The 18,582-nt window shown below is 45.8% G+C and overlaps 1 protein-coding gene across 1 annotated transcript; it reads right to left on the reverse strand.

The window, feature by feature from the left end:
- Positions 1–11,029: 11,029 nt before the first annotated feature.
- On the reverse strand, positions 11,030–18,142 carry TAPBPL (TAP binding protein like). The gene is made up of 7 exons (XM_042868479.1): positions 17,968–18,142; positions 17,269–17,505; positions 14,065–14,346; positions 13,397–13,738; positions 12,943–13,266; positions 12,191–12,283; positions 11,030–11,868 (listed from the first exon to the last, which is right to left on the reverse strand). The coding sequence occupies exons 1-7, from the start codon at positions 18,104–18,106 to the stop codon at positions 11,828–11,830; spliced, it is 1,458 nt and encodes a 485-aa protein (XP_042724413.1). The 5' UTR covers positions 18,107–18,142; the 3' UTR covers positions 11,030–11,827.
- Positions 18,143–18,582: the final 440 nt, after the last annotated feature.

Genomic DNA, 18,582 nt, shown 5'->3' on the forward strand with positions numbered 1-18,582 from the left:
CCCGTTCTCCTGTTCAGATGAAATCTTTAATTTCCTCATTCCAGCCCTAACAATATGACTATTATAACAACCACCTGACTCCCCAGGCCTGCATCCCCACCTCTTTTGTGATCTCCTCTGCCTGTTCCTGGAAACTTGAAGCAGACACAGCCACCCCAGACCAGTTTTTCTTGACACCTGCTCCTCAGCCAACAAGAATCACGCAGTTGTGCCTTAGTTACACTCTAAGCACAGCACAGCACATGGCACAGTGCAGCAGATTTGCTTGCTAGACACAGATGCTAGCTGCTGCCCACCTGGAGGTTTACTCAAGCTGGCATTAAGGCAACCTCATCTATGTTTACCTCCAGTTCTGATGCTGCCACATTTAATGCTCCAGGTGCCCTTCTCGGTACTTCCACCACAGGCACTACAAGGTGCTTCTGCTTCTTGTCTCTGCTCTAAAGACGATCTGCCTCTGGAAAGCAAGCAGCTATGCCCCTCATAAAGGGAAGCCACAGGGAATGAAGCTTTTAATTAAAGACACATATCCACTAATCCATTCCTTTTACCAGTAAGGACAGATGTCACAGCCAAATGGCTTGAGGAAACACATGCCATCACACCTTCCACAAAGGGCAGAATTGAAGACATCACCTCCATTCTCATCTCCTTTACATTAGTTCATATGGATTTGATTCATTCCACTGCTTGAGAGGTTTTCTGCCCTCCTAGGCAATATGAATCTCAGAAGATCTCAGTCTAACAGTGACGTGAAGAGTTTAAAAGACAAAGAATCTGACTTTTTTGAAATGAATCTTGATAAATTAAAAATTAGACAATAAGTCAAAAATATGTCAAAACCCTTTGACATAGCATTGATTTTTATAATGAGCCAATACTAGGCTTTTCCTCTATTGGGCCTGGAAATAAGAATGCTTGGATTCATAACCTTCCTTCCTTCCTTCCTCCCTTCCTCCCTCCCTCCCTTCCTCCCTTCCTCCCTTCCTCCCTTTCCATCCAACCATCTCTTCATTTAACTCTGTATTAAAACAGAAATTGTTAATCAGATGTTTCTCACACATCAAAACCATAACACTCCTGGCCAAAATTTTGGTTCATAAATTGATTTTCCTCAAGTAAAACTCATGGGATCAGGAAAAGATTTTCCTCCCCTTCCCTTTCCCCTTCCGTTTCCCTTTCCCTTTCCCTTTCCCTTTCCCTTTCCCTTTCCCTTTCCCTTTCCCTTTCTCTTTCCCTTTCCCCTTCCCTTCATCCCCTTGTCACAGAACCTAGGCCAAACCAGGGCCATGACAGCAGCACACCTCTTGGTTTGGTGCTATGCACATATATATGCTGAAGTAATAGATCTTCTATGGTAAGAACTTAATAGGGTATTGATAGTATTTCATGGGAGGATGCGTTGATGAGAATGGTGTATATATACATAAATGTATAAAACAAGAGGGGTAAAACAGAAATTCATAATGAAATCACTGTTAAATAAACACATGACTTCAGAAGCAGTTGAAAAAGTGAAAAAGGCGTTGAAAGTGGGGAGAGTGAGATGAATGAAAAGGTAACTAACGAAGGAAAAAGAAGATCACTGTGCCTTCCTTCCCCACCTGGATGTGGTTGGAGCGGTTTGCAGGGCGCAGTGACGCTGCAATATAGGCTAGCAAATTATACAGCTCCCAGATGACTCACACCAGACAATTAGGAGCACAGGAGACAAACAGACTGAAGTTAATCCACAAACCCTTGAAACAATGGGGTACTGCTATTCCTCCCTTTGCAGCCATGTTCCATTCCTTTTCCTCTTTTTGTCATTGTTGGTCTGCCTTATTTGGGTCACTCAGCTCTCCACCAGTGTTGGCCAGTTCCACCCTGCTTTTCATAGCATCACAGAATCAAAGTATCATAGAATGGTTTGGGTTGGAAGGGACCTTAGAGATCATGTAGTTCCAAATCCCCCGCTGTGGGCAGGGCTGCATCCACTAGCTCAGGCTGCCCAGGACCCCATCCGATTTGGTCTTGAACAACTCTAGGGAGGGGGCAACCTCAGGTTCTCTGGGCAGCCTGTGTCAGTGCCTCACCACTCTCAATAAAAAAATCTGTTAGTAAGTTAAATTAAAAAAAAAAAAAATCTGTCAATAAAAAATAGTCATTGCTCTGAACCACCACTAGTCAGTGTTATTGTCTCATACTGTTCCTGCGCCACTAGTCTTCACTGTCACCCCTAGTCCCTCCTGCCACCTCTTGTAACTCTATATCATCACATCAGCTGAACCTCTTGAGCCAATGTTGCTATTCAGTCTCACTTCTCACTTCCTCCCAGTGCAACAACCCAACACTCAGGGCTGTAATCCTATTTTTGCCACCTAATGGTCTACACTACTGTTAAAATCCTGCTCTCTACCTTTTGTTGTTCTTCAGTCACTTCTCTCCTTCCCATTCTGCTTTGGTGGACGTTGCCATTTTGACCTATCACCCAGCACTAACGCCCTGTTACCAGCCCGTGCTGCAACTGTTTTCTTCTGGCTGCCCAAAGGTAATGCTGTTACTTCCACGGGGAAGTTAAGGTCATGGCAGAAATCTCTGCCTCTATGCTTCAGTGTTGACTGGACAGATCATCCCGGCAGAACCCATTCTTGTGCAGGGTGGGGTTCGTCTGTAAATGTGCCTGAAACAGTCACAAAAGTGACTCTGAAAAGTCTGATCAGCATGCTGATGAAGAGAGCAGTGACAGCAACTGCTAAGAGCAATGGCATTTGTCCAAGGGTTTTAAAGCAACTCAGGAGTACAATAGCTGAGCTGCTCCCAGCATTGTGTGACCCATGTTTCATTTAATTGTGGCACCTGGGGAGGGGAAGGCAGTAAATGTGATGCCAGCTTTTAAAGACATTACAGGGGTACTGGGTAAAAATGGACAGCTTCAATTCATGGAGGTGACTAAACCACAGAAAGCACATTCATAGAATTATGTAATTATAAAATCACAGAGTCACAGAATGTTTCAGGTTGCAAAGGACCTTAAAAATTCATCCAGGAAGTCCATTACCTGAAAATGTTTGCAGGCTGGGAGAATATTGCCAAGAAGTGTGATATATTTGCCCCGTTCTTCCTCTTTAGGAACTTGAACTTTCCCCAAGAAAGGAGGGGAGGAGGCTAAAGAAAGAGAAATCAGGAAGAGATAGAATGATGATGGTGATGAATGGGTAAACAGAAGGAGAGGATAAGTACCAAAAAAATTAAAAACATAAAACAGAGCACAGCAGCAGTACCCACTGCTTCCTGAAGGCATCTGAGGGTGCCAGGTGTTAGGTGCTGTCCTGTAATCCTTTGCAACAGAACAGACAGCAGGAGGGAATAGAAACTTGCTGTGTAATTGCCAAGACCACCCTTCAAACAGGGATCCTCCTCCTGGAGCTGCAATTGGCCAGGAACAAGTGGTGGTGGAGGAGGTTCTGGGGCTTCTTGAGACTTCAGATGAAAATGCCATTAGTGAAAAGATGAGGGATAGTACAGACAGAGTCTAAGAGAGTCTGGATAAACTGGAAGAATGCCTAAGCTTGGCACACCACTTGATATCTTATGTCCCCAGCAAACTGTGTGTCATACTATCATTTACCAGCCTAAGAATAGTGTGTGCTGTGGTCTATCTCCTGGGAACAGAACACGTACTTGGATGAATGTTGCCTGGTAGTGTTGGAGCCACCTTGCAGAGTTTCTGGCTCTTTGGGTGTTGCGGTTCAGGCACTCTCACACAACTGCTAGTGAGGAGGACAGCAGCAGTGACAGAGGGGTGTGTTTGTGTCAGCACCAGGAACATAAGTGTGGGTGGTGGACCACTCCTTTCTCCTTTTTCAGGGCTTGTAGGGGCAGGGTATGAGAGCAGGAGCTCCTGATGCACTGCAGACATTGCATCCAGATGTGGACATTCCTCTGATATCCACTGCTGGGAAGTGAGAGATTCACTTCACATGTTCGCAAATGTGTACCTGACTCCGCAAGAATTCATTGTAGGTTGCTGCCTCTGGGCGCAGCTTATCCCCCACACAGCCTGGGCTACCATGGGCCTCATCATGGACCACTACCATGAACCTCACCAAGAACTGCTGGCAACTGCTTCTGATCCAAAAGATCAAGCTGAAAACATCCATCCCCATTGCAGGTGGGCTTTCTAAGCTTCTCAGTCAATTTTTCTACTAGAGTAATGTTTGGTATTTTTGATATCTGCTACTTGAAGGAGATCTATTGGGAAACCATCTTTGTGTTGGAGGTAACTGCAGTTTTGGCTGTCCTGGGAGGAGGACAATATTTTTGCAGTGGGTAAGAGCTGGACTGGTTTAGCATGACACATCCTGCTGTGGAGAGAAGGAAGGGAGCTGGGGATCTACAGTATTTTGTCTGGGACACAAAGTAGGGAATGGTTGTAACAGAGCTGAAGAACTTCAGATTAGGCAAGATCAACTCTTTTTCTCTCTCTTTTTTTTTTTTTTTCTTTTTTCTTTTCCTAAATGTATGAAATACTACAAGAGATTTGTAACCTATCAGTGCAGAAAGCTGTGGTTACTGAGAAAAGCAAACACACAGCGCTAGTGAATATGTGTCTTTGATCAGCATTTCATATTTTTCCTAGAGAAAAGCTCAAGGCAGTGTTCCTACAGGCCAGTTCTGTGAAGGAGCTGCCAGTGTATGGTTGTGAGATGGTCTTCTCTACTAAGAGAGCTACCCAATGCCAAGCTCTTGAAATGGAGCTTCTTGCATCCTTCTGATCTTCAAGACAAGTGCCCTGATGCTTTGTCCCATCCCAACCAAGTCACATGGGTCATAGTGATTCTTGCAGTTCACTGACAAAGACAGGAAGACATGGGGAGAGCTGGTGTTGTGTCCAGGGTCACTGTGGAAATCTGTTTCCTGTTGCACACTAGGGTCAAATGAGTAACTGTCCACTGTTGCATGGTGGATTGTATGGGATATGTGATTGATTGATTTCTGTACATTAGTCTTTGTTGTAAGTTTATGAGAGGTGCAGCTGAGTGGTGGAATTTGAAGCTTCCCAGCCTGAACATGTGGTACCAAGATGGAGATAAGATTTATGAAGGCCAGTGGGGAGCTGCATAATCGTAACACTTCAGGCACAAAAGAATGATTCTTCCCAGTCAGATCTGTGATGACCTTGGTGATTACAAGTAAGGACAAGCATGGCCTGGGGGAGAGTGGGCTCCTGGTATTTTCAGAGATGTTACTCTCAAATGTTTCAAGAGCGACATCTCTGTGGTTGAAAAAGCAACCCTTGTTCATCTTGTCCTTGCTGTGGTGCCTTAAAACAGGACCACTGAATTCCACTGGTATGTAAGCAGCTGCTGCATGGCTGGGGAGGGCTGCAAGCTGGTGGTCTGTGTGACAGTTGACCACTCATATACACTGTCTGCCATATTCCAGAAAAGGGCTTTGACTCAGCAAAGCATCTGTTCTGCAGTCTGGCTCTAGAGAAGCAGTGTCCCCAGTTGCTCTGAATGATGTGCTGCCAAGTGGAAGCAAGCTCAGAGTTTATTTAAACACTTTACAGATGCCTTCTCATTGATGCACATTTGCTTTGAAATGCATACCAGCCAAAATTTAGCTATGTTCATAAGGTGCATCTAAACCAGTGTAGTTAGACTGCTGGATCTATTTTGCTATCTTAAATTGAATGAGCAGAGGAATAATTAAGCAAAGGGAACCTCTGTGGAAAAGATAATCTTGAGCTCAGCTTTGTTCACCATTACAGCTCATTCAGGATCACGTTAGGCGTTTTTGCAGTCTTCATGCACAACAGTCACAGCCCCTAAGTATAACCATGTATGCACAGAACTTGATCTTATGCTTTGCATGCTGATAAAATCCCTAACAAATCTCATGTCTTACACCCAATAAAATTCCTAAAGAACTGATTTAATACTTCTATATTTAATATTTATTTGTATGATACAGCATATCCTGTGGCAGGTTGTCTAGGAAGCAACTGCTCAGACAATGACCAAATTCCTGTTCCATTCATGTGGCCATACGTGGTGCCATGTGGCACTTAGCCACTGTCCATTTGACCTTGGAAAGCAGTATGGCTGTCTACCAGGGATGTACAACATATAATATTACTTATTCATATCCTTATAATGTAATTAAGCTCATCTTTGATAAACTTTCAGTCTCTTAGTGGCATTTTCTGTAATAAGCATTTTATATTTTAAATATAACAAATACTGTCATTAAGCACATCACTGTGCTTGAATGTGTAAGCCTAATTTCTTTTGGTTTAAGTTCAGCTCAAGACCTTCAGGGTCACAGAATTCAGATCATGAGTGGGGAGCATCACAGAGCAGGCGCCTCGGTAAAATTCAAGTGCTGTGATATGTTTCTCCTTACAAAGGGTATGGCAACTCCTAATGTATCTCCTATACCTCTCAGTTATTTTTTCTTTTCTTATTGGCCAATGGATTAATACCTGTCTCAGAGCCTGGTGTGTCTGGAAGGGGTTTGGGTTTTTTGACCTCTTCTCAATTTACTTGAGACCAGGACTGCTGGCAACAAATAGGAGTAACTTATCCCATGGAAAGGGGTCTTACAATGGGAGTTGGGAAGGTTTGTCGATAGAGCTTTAAACTAGGTATGAGAAAGAGTGGGGGTGTAACTTGGGTCACTAGTATGGAGCCTGTGTGTAATGTCCCAGTGCTTGCGGGAGAGGGATGTGCTAGTAAGATCCCACAGTCTTCCTTGCCCTGGTGAAGGAGGAGGATGACTCACCTTCTTGTAGGAAGAACACAAGGGCTGCTGTGAGGCTGTTGGCTACAGAAACACCTGGGTATGGTGAAGAGGGCACTAGGGCTACTCCCACTCAAAAGGTGGCCCAGCTCACGTGCTTTTACACTAATGCACGCAGCATGGGTAATAAACAGGAGGAGCTGGAGGCCATCATGTGGTTGGAAAGCTATCACAGCTAGAGTGCTGTGATGGATGGCTACTGACTTTTCAAAAGTGATAGACAAGGCAGGAAAGGTGATGGTGTAGCCCTCTGTGTTAAGAAAGAATGCTAATGTATGGAAATTAATGATGATGGTGATAGGGTTGAGAGCTTATGGGTCAGAATAAAAGCGAAGGCCAGTAAGACTGATATTATCATGGGAGTCTGCTACAAGCCACCCAACCAGGGTGAAGAGGTGGACAAGACACTTAATAGACAGTTGGGTGAAGTCTCAAGATCTCTACCCCTTGTTCTCATGGGGGACTTCAGCTTCCCAGACATCTGCTGGGTTTATAATACTGCAGACAGAGAACAGTCCCGGAGGTTCCTAGAGAGTGTGGGAGATAACTTCCAACTGACTCAGCTGGTGAAGGAGCCAACAAGGGGAAGCAAAATCCTGGACCTCCTGTTTGTTAGCAAAGAAGGTCTTGTGGGGAATGTAAAGGTTGGAGGCCATCTGGGGCATAGTGATCACGAGGTGCTAGATTTCTCAGTCCTTGTTGAACCATGGAGGGGAGTCAGCAGAACTGCCGCCTTGGACTTCTGGAGGGCAGACTTTAACCTCTTTAAGACCATGTTTGAGAGGGTTCCTTGGGAGGGAGTTTTGGAGGGCATGGGAGCCCAGGAGGGATTTGGGAATACTTTAAAGAAGTAATTTTGAAGGTGCAGTAGCTGACCATCCCCAAGTCATGGAAGACAAGCTGATGGGCAAGGAAGCCAGGCTGGCTGAACAGAGACATTTGTCTGGAACTCAAGAGCAAAAGGAATGTTTATGGTCTCTGGAAGAGTGGGCAAGCTACTTATGATCTCATGATGATTATGAGTATATAGCTAAGCTGTGCAGGGATAAAATTAGAAAGACCAAAGCCCAGCTAGAACTGAACTTGGCCACTAAGGTAAAGGACAAAAATAAATATGTCCGTAAGTACATCAACAGCAAGAGGAGAGCTAAGGGGAATCTCCATCCCTTATTGGATGCCAAGGGCAACACAGTGACCAAGGATCAGGATAAGGCTGAGGTACTCAATGCTTTCTTTGCCTCAGTCTTTAATAGTAAGACTTGTTACTCACTGGGCACACAGAATAGATCCTGCATGATCCACAATGAGATGGTTTTGCACCTGCTCCAAAATCTGGACACTCACAGGTCCATGGGGCCAGATAGATTGCACCCTGGAGTGCTGAGGGAGTTGGCGGATGTGGTTGCCAAACTACTCTCCATCATTCTTTGGCAGTCCTGGCTAACCGGGAATGTCCTGGCTGACTGGAGACTGGCAAATGTGACACCCATCTACCGTCTATCATGGTAGCTATCAGTCTCACCTTGATGCTGGGGAAGGTCAAAGAATGGATAATCTCAGGAAACATTATGGACCAATTAAAGGCCAACCATGGGATCAGCCCAGTCAGCATGGGTTTGTGAATGGTAGATCCTGTCTGACAAACCTGATTTCATTCTATGACAAGATCGCCTGCTTAGTGGATGAAGGTAAGGCTGTTGATGTGATCTACCTAGACTTCAGTAAAGCTTTTGACACCGTCCCCTACAACATCCTTGTGGAGAAGCTGGCTGCCCGTGATGTGAATGGGCATATGCTCGACTGGGTGAAACATTGGCTGGATGGCTGTGTCCAAAGAGTTGTGGTCATTGGAGTTAAATCCAGTTGGTGGCCAGTCACAAGTGCTGTCCCCCAGGACTCTGTATTTGGGCTGCTTCTATTTAACATCTTTATTAATGATCTTCAAGAGGGGATTGAGTGCACCCTTAGTAAGTTTGCAGATGACACCAAGATGGGAGGGAGTGTTGATTTGCCAGAGGGGAAAAGGCACTACAGAGGGACCTGGATGGACTGGATCAATGGGCCAAGGTAATCTGTATGAGTTACAATAGGCCCAAGTGTTGGATCCTGCATTTTGGTCACAACAATACCAGGCAACCCCCAGGCAACCCTACAGGCTTGGGGAGGAACGGCTGGAAAGCTACCAGACAGAAAGGGATCTTGGTGTACTGATGGACAGTCAGCTGAATATGAGCCAGCAGTGTGCCCAGGTGGCCAAGAAGGCCAATGGCATCCTGGCTGGTATCAGGAATGGTGTGGTGAGCAGGACTAGGGAAGTAATACTGTCCTGTACTCAGCACTGGTGAGGCCTCATCTTAAATACTGTGTTCAGTTTTGGGCACCTCAGAAAGGACATTGAGGTACTGTAGCAGGTCCAAAGAAGGACAACAACACTTGTAAAGGGCTTAGAGAATATGCCCTACAAGGAGTGACTGAAGGAACTGAGGCTGTTTAGTCTGGGGAAGAAGAGGCTGAGGGGAGATATATTTGCTCTCTTTCAGTACCTGAAAGGGGCTTACAGCAAGAGTGAGGTTGGTCTCTTCTCACAGGTGACAGGAAAAGGGAAAATGGCCTTATGTTGCACCAAGGGAGGTTTAGGTTGGATATTGGAAAAAAACTTTACAGAAAGGGCTGTTAAGCACTGGAATAGGCTACCCAGGGAGGTGGTTGAGTCACCATCCCTGAATGTGTTTAAAAACCATTTGGATGTGGTGCTCAGGGACACGATTTAGTGGAGGGTTGTTAGGATAGTATGGTTAGACTGTGGTTGGACTTGATCATCTTTAAGGTCTTTTCCAACCTGAGCCATTCTATGATGCTATGATTCTATGAAAAGGCAGGCAAAATCACCAGCTCTCATTTCATATGCAACAAAGACATTGGTATTTTGTTAAATAAAAAGAGATCAATATCTCTTTTAACTGAGGTCATTAACTGGTTTTGATTAAATGACAGTAATCTGGTCTTTATTTGAAGATCTTGTGAGATAGTCTGCCGTTTTTGCTGACAGGCAGCAAGGAAAATCCTCTTTACCACTGAGTGTATTTTGTCTTATCCTACTTGGAACATGCCTAAATTTAACTTGCAGCTGTTGGTTCTCCCTGTGCCTGTCTGTGCAGGTTGAAGTGCCACCAGTGCCGACACTTTGTGGTGTAATTAAGGGAAACAGTCATAGTAAGATCAGAGCAGTGTTTCAAAAACACCTCCCTAGAAGAGAATTTCTGAGCTTCCTAATTGGTCATTTAGCCCTGGATCACCTCCAGACTTTCCATACATATTTTTAAAAAGTGTGTGCACCTGCACTGTAGATGGTTTAACAGAGTTTTATGGTTCAATGGCATGGGACCATTGGGCCAATGCATTGGGCCAAGGCATTTCCTTGTGTACCAGACCAGTGTGGTGGTCTGGTACACAAGGAAATGCCACCAGCGCTACTGAGCATCTTGTATTGATTGGTAATGTTCAGATGAACAGATGAACTTCTCATGGCCCATGTAGATCTGAAGGATTCAGTCCACTTGCCATTTGCAACTCCCATTGACAATAATGTTAAATGGTATCTCCTGCTCCTAGCACTGAAAAGTACTGGGCTTACCATTCCTTCTTGCAGAGGCACACACTTTTGGCAGTGATTAATGCTGCTTTTTGGATATCTAACCTTTGCAATTTATGTGTTAGGCAGTAACTAATCTATACAATGCAAACTGTGATGCATATACAACTGTTATTTTTCTCTTCAGAATGTCATGCTGATTTACAAATTCAGTGGTTTGTTAAATCTGCACCAGTACTTTTATCAACCAAACATTTCATCAAAGAATGAAGTTGGGTCTGTTTCTCGCAACTTTAAAAAAAAAAAAAAAGAAGAAATACTATGAGATTTACACTCTCTGGTAGATGGTTGTTGCCATCTAACACTCACATGTGTCATCTTGCTTTCTCTCTGAACACTGGCACCACATGCTTTTCCAGTATCTTGGGATTTCCAGAGTATTCTAATATACCTATGTCAATTGGACCAGACACTTCCTCAGCCAAATTTTTTACGATGCTGAGATGCAAATGATCTCAGCCAATTGATCTAAAAATACTTAAGCTTAATAGTTACAGTTAAAAACACTCCTTATTTTGAAAATGCAATAGATCCACATCTAATCTGAATACACAATTCTATTTATTTTTAAAAACATTTAATTTTGTCCGTATTGTTCACAACAGCAGAACCACAGACCTCTAATTTGTAAACTTAAATCTCAATTTTTTATTAAAAACTTTGTTGTAACTTTCCATGGGAGAACTTTCATCATCTTGTTCCGACTGCTGGACTTGCAATATAAGCAACTTGCTCAGTTTGAAGATTAACCAATTTTGCCTACACATTTGCCTGGCTCTACAGTTAAAACACATGCACACACACGTACATAAGTATATTCCTTCATACCTTAAAACATTAAGAAAATACAGCTATATACATCTACAGCTATGTATCTATATACAATGTATGTTAATTCATTGCATAACTATTTACAGTTACATGTACACCTATTTATACAGACTCACACATGTACAGTAATATTAACACTCATCTATATGCAGCATCCCAGCAGAGCTGAGGCTGTCCATGTTGTTCTGAGGTGAAAGCACACTTTTCTGTTTCTCTTCTCATACTCCGTTCTTGAATGGTTGCTCAGATCCTCCAGCTGGGTAAGCCCTTCCCCTTCTGTACCGTTATCTCTGTCAGTACTTGGACAAGACTGACTCTCCTGAGAAGGATGTGGAACAGGCTCCCAGGGCACTGGGCACAGCCCCAAGCTTCCAGAATTCAAGAAGCATCTTGACAGTGCTCTGTCATATGGTTTGATTTTTTGGATGTTCCTGGTGTGGAGCCAGGAGCTGCACTCAACGATCCTTATGGGTCCCTTCCAACTCAGGGTATTGTATGATTCTATGATTCTAAAAGAAGAGAGACAGTGGAGGGCAGGTGGCTGACATGAGAGTTCTCCTACTCTGAAACTGTTAGAAGTTGCTCTGGCTTTGGTTCAGCTGAAAAGGAAAGAAATAAAGGAAAAAAAAACTAAGATTCATGAAGACCAAAGTGCACAGACCATCACCCCTGTGCAGAGATTCACCAGAAGGAAATGGAGAAGAGCAATTAAGCCCTGCCATGCTCAGCAGAGCTGGGAGGATCACAGGCCTCCAGTTATGGGATCATAGCCCTGCACACTGCAGAGCAGGAGAAGAAAGGGAGCAGCAGCCATAGGTCAGCCAGACCTCCACAGCCATGGCATTGAGCTGCCAGTGCCAGGAAGATGTTGCTTGTCCCATCTCCCACATTAGGGAAGTGGCTCAGTGCTTAGCCTCTTACCTGCTCTTTTCCTTCTGAACATAATGAAGAGGACAGAAATGAAAATGGCAGTGGCAATGGCCCCTCCTACCAATCCTTCCAATTCTGTGTGTTCTGTAGGGGAAGAGGAGTATCAGGGATGTCACATGCACTTCAGCAACCAGTGATTGTCCCAGCTCATCAAACCCCCTGGCATCTGACAATACACATGCTCTCATCAGCTGTGACAGGTAACACATGCACTAGGGCCATTAACACAGGGCCAAATTATACTGGATAGATAGATATGATGTAACTTGTTAAATGACAGCATTGCTTGTTTTTCCCTGATGGGTCAGGAGAAAGGAGAGCAACCTCCTGCTGGGGAGGAGAGCAAGAACACTGACAGCACATCAACTCTAAAGGGAAGTAGCACTCTTTGCAGTGCTGGGACTACAGCTCCTCAGCAGCTTCAGCCTCCAGTTGAACAACGAATCCAGCTGGGTGTCCAGCTCCTTGGGCATGGCTGTTCTCTTGTCTCCTTCCAAGTGCTCTGTTTTTAGTCATAATATCTCTCATCCCTTGTAGGAAATGAGATAATTGCTGACTTAAAATCTTCAGACTAAGGGAGTGAAACAGAAGAGAGGATGGGCACAAGGGGACACCAGGAGGAAAGCAGGGAGAAGCAGGCATGCGTGATGCATCCCAGAGATTTTAATCCTTTTGGTAAGTAATGAGGTAGCAGGAGGTGTGGGCCATGGGTGAAGAATATGTCACTTAACCTTGACACTCACCTGGTGCCTTCAGATGGGTGCTGATGGAGATAGGTGCCTCCAGAGCCACATGTGAAACATGGCAGGTGTATGTGGCTGGAGCCTGTGCTGTGGCTGATGTGACGCTGAGGTAGGAGGCGATGCTGTAGGTGCCATCTTGGCTTTGCCGGTGACTGGAGAAGCGTGTGTTTGAGAGACTGATTTCTACCGCATCCTCAGGACACTTCTGTGTCCAGCTCACCGAGATGTCCTTGGGGTAATAGCCAGCAATGTTGCAGGTCAGAGTAATGGTTTCGTCTCTCTTGAATGACACCTCTGTTGGGAACACACGAACTCTTGGGGGCTCTGGAAGGAAATAGACAGGGAATTGACTGGGTCAGAAACTGAGCAGGGAACACAAATGGCATCCAGCTACAAGCTGCCTGTGACAGTGAGTATTGGAAGCAGCAGGGTGACCTTTCAGTGCCTTCCTTACCAGCCACCAGCAACTGGATATTGTGTTGGACTTGGTGCTGTGCTGTGGACACCAAGCAGATGTACATCCCCTCATCATCCACAGTTGCTTCCTGAAAGGTAAGCGATGCATCCCCATTCCTCAGCAGCTGCTCCACATCTACGTGGAATTTTGGCTGCACTGTCGGGCCTGCATTCCCCACATCATATTGGAAAAGGCTGCGACCGCTGCCTCGGTGCTGCCTCCTCCACTCCAGGGAGGACAGTAGGAAGCCGGGAGCCAAGGCAAAGTGGCAGTCAAGGGTGATGGAGCTGCCAAGACGTGTGCGCAGGGAAGTGTTGTTTGATGATGATTGAAATTCCACTAGAAACAGAAAGGAGGATTAAAGGCAAGCAGTGAATTAAATCAAAGTGGGTAAAGAAGGCGTCCTCAAGTGGGAGGTATGGGCAGTGACATCCTCACCCCAAGCAGGCCCCTTGTGTGATGCTTCAGGGGCCACATGGGCAGAATAGCTGGGAGGAAGCCAGCCCTGTGGGGTTATCAGGGTTGACAATCAAGTGGATACCAAGTACGTGCCGTGGTCTGGAAGGACAAAGCACTTGTTCAGAAGGCACCTGAACATGGCTCTGGGCAACCTCCTGTGGATGTCCCTGCTTGAGCAGGGCTGGGATCCCAGGCCACCTGGTCACCTGTAGTCAGCAGAGTCCCCTCCTTGCTCATTGGAATCTTCAGCTTTGGATGCAGTGTCACATCGTGTCCCCAATCCTTCTGGCTGCTGCAGCTGGATCCTCTGAGCAGCAGGGCAATGCTGATCCCGCTGGAGAGCCGAATGGTGGCTAGGAACCAGGAGGCAGGGCAGAGACCATTGCCCTCTTGCTGAAAATTATATGGGGAAAGCTCACAGCTCACCTCCTCCCCACTGCAATCCACATGCAGCAGGGCATCTGCGTACGGGATGGACACTAGCTGTGCTGTGAGAAGAGAGAAGAGATTTAATTGTCTGGATCTGAAAGGAAGACAGAGCAAGCTGATGAGATGAGAAACTCCATGCACTACAGTGTCAGTCAGAACACAGAAATGTAGGGCTAAGTTTATCAAATGGAGGTCTGTAAAGAATATGAGATCATGTTTGCTGTGGTTGCTTTACATCCCTTAGTCTGCTGGCTTCATTTCAGCCAGCACAGGGTTTACTGTGGGCAGAGGAAGCTGTTAGAAAAGGGAAGTAAGCAAAACAGATTCCCTCCAGCTGACTCAGTAATAAGTTGTATATGTGAAGTAACAAGTAACGACTTGCAATGTTTATTCTTTTAGGGTCTGAACACTTTTTAATCAAAGCATGTAGGCATAAGCACCCTATGTGACCCCTGTAAGTGATCCGTGTGCTTCCCACTGACATCACTGGAAATTAACTCAATGTCTGCAGTACGTGAAAAAATCATAGAGTCATAAAATATCCCAGGTTGGAAGGGACCCTTAAGGATCACTGAGTCCAACTCCTGGCTCCACACAAAACCACCCCAAATTCACACCCTATGTCTGAGAGAGATGTCTAAATGCTCCTTGAACTCCAGCAGCCTGTGCCAGGGCAGCATCACCCTATGGTGGAGAATCTTTTCCTGCTATCCAACCTGACCCTTTCGCAGCTTCATGCCATTCCCTCAGGTTCTATAGCTTGTCACCAGAAAGCAGAGCTCAGAGTTGCCCCTCCACTCCCGTGAGGAGCTGCAGGCTATCATGAGGCCACCCCTCAGCCTTCTCTGCCCTGGACGGAACAAAGCTCTTCACGTGTCTTCTCCTCCAGACCCTCCACCATCTTCTGTAGCCTTTCTTTGGCCACTCTCTAATATGTCTGTTTGGAACTGTGGTGCCCCAGTCTGTATCCAGTGCTTGAGGTGAGACCACACCAGTGCAGAGCAGAGCAGGACAATCACTTTCCTTGCTCAGCTGGCAGTGCTGGGCCTGGTGCATCTCAGGGTACAGCTGGCCTTCCTGGCTGTCTGTTGACACATGTTCAGCTTGTTTTTGACCAAGACCCTGAAATCCCAAAAGCTGCACATGAGCCAGCAGTGTGCTCTTGCAGCCCATAACGCCAGTGGTATCCTGAGCTGTGTTGAAAGAGGGGTGGCTAGAAGGGAGAAGGAGGTGATTGCCCTCCTCCACTCTGCCCTCGTGGAGACTCCATCTGGAGTACTGTGTCCAGGCCTGGGGCCCCCAGTGCAAGAAGGATGCAGACCTGGTGGAGTGGGTCCAGAGAAGGGGCATGAAGATGATCAGAGGACTGGAGCACCTCTCCTACAATTAAAGATCGAAGGAGTTGGGATTGTTTAGCTTGGAAAAGAGAAAGCTCCAGGAAGACCTCATTGCAATTTTCCAATATTTGAAAGGAGTTTACAAACAGGAGGGTGATCAACTTTTTATGCATGTAGATAGTGATAGGGCAAGGGAGGATGGATTTAAACTGAAAGAGGAGAGGTTCAGGTTAGATGTTAGGAAGAAACTCTTCACTCAGAAGGTGGTGAGGCACTGGAACAGGCTATGTAGAGAGGTAGTGGATGCCCCATCCTTGGAGGCATTCAAGGCCAGGTGTGATGAGTTCCTGGGCAGCCTGATCTAGTGAGTGGCAACCCTGCCCACAGCAGGGGGGTTGGAACTAGATGATCTTTGAAGTCCTTTCCAATCCAAGCCATTCTAAAATTCTAAATTCTAAAATAATTTTCTCCGTAATTTTACTAGGCACTGAACTGAGCCTGACAGGCCTGCATTTACCAGGGTATTCTTTCTCATCCTTTTTGAAGGTTGGAGTGATTGCCAGCTTCCAGTCAACTGGGACATTTTCAGATTCCCAAGGCCTGTTTGTAGCATGCTGAACACACCCGTGCCTTGTTCAATTGCACCCCAGCAGGAAAGCTTAGACCCATGCTAACCAACCCCGCTGGGCCTTCGATAAGCTTGTATATAAGCACTTGTTTGCATATAGGCATTGTGTGCAGCTAATTTGACCAGAGTGAAGTACAGGCTTGGGCCTTTGCTTTGCTGTGTTTGTGAAGTTACACACAAAGCCAGGGCTATGGAGGAGGACTGCAGACTGGCGCCCAGAAATGAAGTAAAAAGAGACAAGTACACACTGCTGACCTTCTGGGAGGGACAGTGCTACTTTATGCACGCTGACTAAGATACTAATATTGTTAGTAGTAACAAAAGGTGGGAGTGCTCTTTATGAATGCAATAATAAAAAATAGAGCCATAATTCTCAAGATGTTATTGACAAAAGATTTTCCAGGAGACAACCTAGTATAAGCTCTGTAGAGGGGAGATGCAGCAGCAGGGTTTCTAGCCTTCCACAAAATTCCTTTCTTAAAGTCTTAATTGCTAAATGTAGGAGGTCATGCATAGAACTTTAGTGGCCATTCATGTAATAATAGAATAGTTTGGATTGGAAGAGACTTTAAATATCAGCTAGTTCTGATCTTCAAAAATTAATTCAAAAATTAAAAATTTATGAAGGTTGCTACCTCACTGTGCTCACATCCACTGCTAGGTCTCCATAAACATTCAGCAGGTGTCAGTGAATGTCAGTGGGTGCCATTTTTTCCTCATGTAGGAATTAAATAACAAACTTTTGTTTCGTGCGCACTTCCATGTTTGTCATACTGCCTCTCTGCTGCCATCTGTCACACAGCAACAAAATGTAATGGAATACTGGTGGGAAGGCCCAGTTTCTACTGCTATACCATCAACATCCGTCCGTGGGCCAGCATAATAAAACAGGAGGCTTGAGGATTACTTGTTCAGCAGTCCTTGTAATTGTCTAAACTCCGTTTAAAAGTTCTTTTGGAAAAGCCTGGGGCATGAGGTGGTAAAAATTCTGGAAGCAGCTCTGATGCCTCACTCACCTGAGGCTTCAAAGATGATGGGAGCAGAGGAGCTGTGGTCTTCCTGTGGGATCTCATAGTCGGTTACATCTCCCAGGGTGCCATCATCTGTGACGCTGAGTCCCCTCAGCACCAGGGTAGCTGGATGCTGGGAGCCACCAAAGGCTCTTGGCAATCCTCCTTCCTCCACGTAGGAGCAGCCAAGGACAACATCCACCCTGCGGATCTCAGGCACTGGTGTGGGGCCTTCCACTGTCCCTTAGAAGAAGGAAAAGAACTGTTTTAGTGCACAAGCTGCTTTAATCATAGAATCGTAGAATTGTTTGAATTTCCAAGGGAAGGACATTTAAACGTATCCTAACCCAACTCCCCAGCAATGAATAGGAGCACCTGCAGCTACATCAGGTTGCTCAGAGCCCCATCCAGCCTGACTTTGAGGGTCTCCAAGGATGGGACTTCCATCATGTCTCTGGGAAACCTGTTCCAGTGCCTCACCACCCTCACTGTTCCTTATACCCGATATAAAACTGCCCTCTTTTAGTTTTAAACAATTTTCCCTTGTCCTTTGACAACAGAACTGCTAAAGAGTCTGTTTCTTACTTTCTTACAGCCCACCTTCAGATAGCAGAAGGCTGCTATCAGGTCTCCTGGCAGCTTTCCCTTCCCCAGGCACTGCAGCAGCAGCAGCATAAGCACAGCCCCAGCCAAGCCCCGGCTCACCTGCCAGCACAGCCAGCATGCAGCAGGACAGGATTAGCCCCAGGATCATACTGCCCCTAAGGAGGGGTCTTCTGCAGGCCAAAATGCTCGGAAAGCCTAGCTGGAACCAGGCCCTGCCCCAGGCTGCCAGAAGCACCATGCTTTTGATTTCACTTTCACTTTGGAGAAGCAGAAGGGAAACAATCCCAGCACCTCTAAGCCTGTTAACTCTTTCTTTACCAAGCACAAGGAACTTAGCAGGAGGGCTTAGGCAGTAGGAAAGCGGGATGGAGGAGAGCTTCCAGAGCTACAGGTTTTGCTGGGCCTCTTCCTAAGAGGCAGTGCCATGCCAGCCTTAACACTGTCCATCTGCATGCAGCCAACTCATTGAGCACCCAGTGAAGGCTGTCACTTCTCTACAAGCCTGCTTTTCATAAGATTCCAGCTCTGTGAGAGGCTGGGATGTGAAACTAGAGTTGTTCCTTTTTCCCTGTGGATCCTCCATGGAGTGCGAGGAGCTGCCTTACTTGCCAGCTGACAAGTCCACCCCAGCTGTCTGAAAGACAAAAACATGGAAAAAACAGCCTGTGCACAGCATTAGTGAGAGAATGGGTGAGCTTTGGTGGCATTTTCAGG

Source organism: Lagopus leucura, unplaced genomic scaffold, assembly GCF_019238085.1.
Source record: "Lagopus leucura isolate 7727_CA_CO unplaced genomic scaffold, USGS_WTPT01 Super-Scaffold_100001, whole genome shotgun sequence".
Lineage (NCBI taxonomy): Eukaryota > Metazoa > Chordata > Aves > Galliformes > Phasianidae > Lagopus > Lagopus leucura.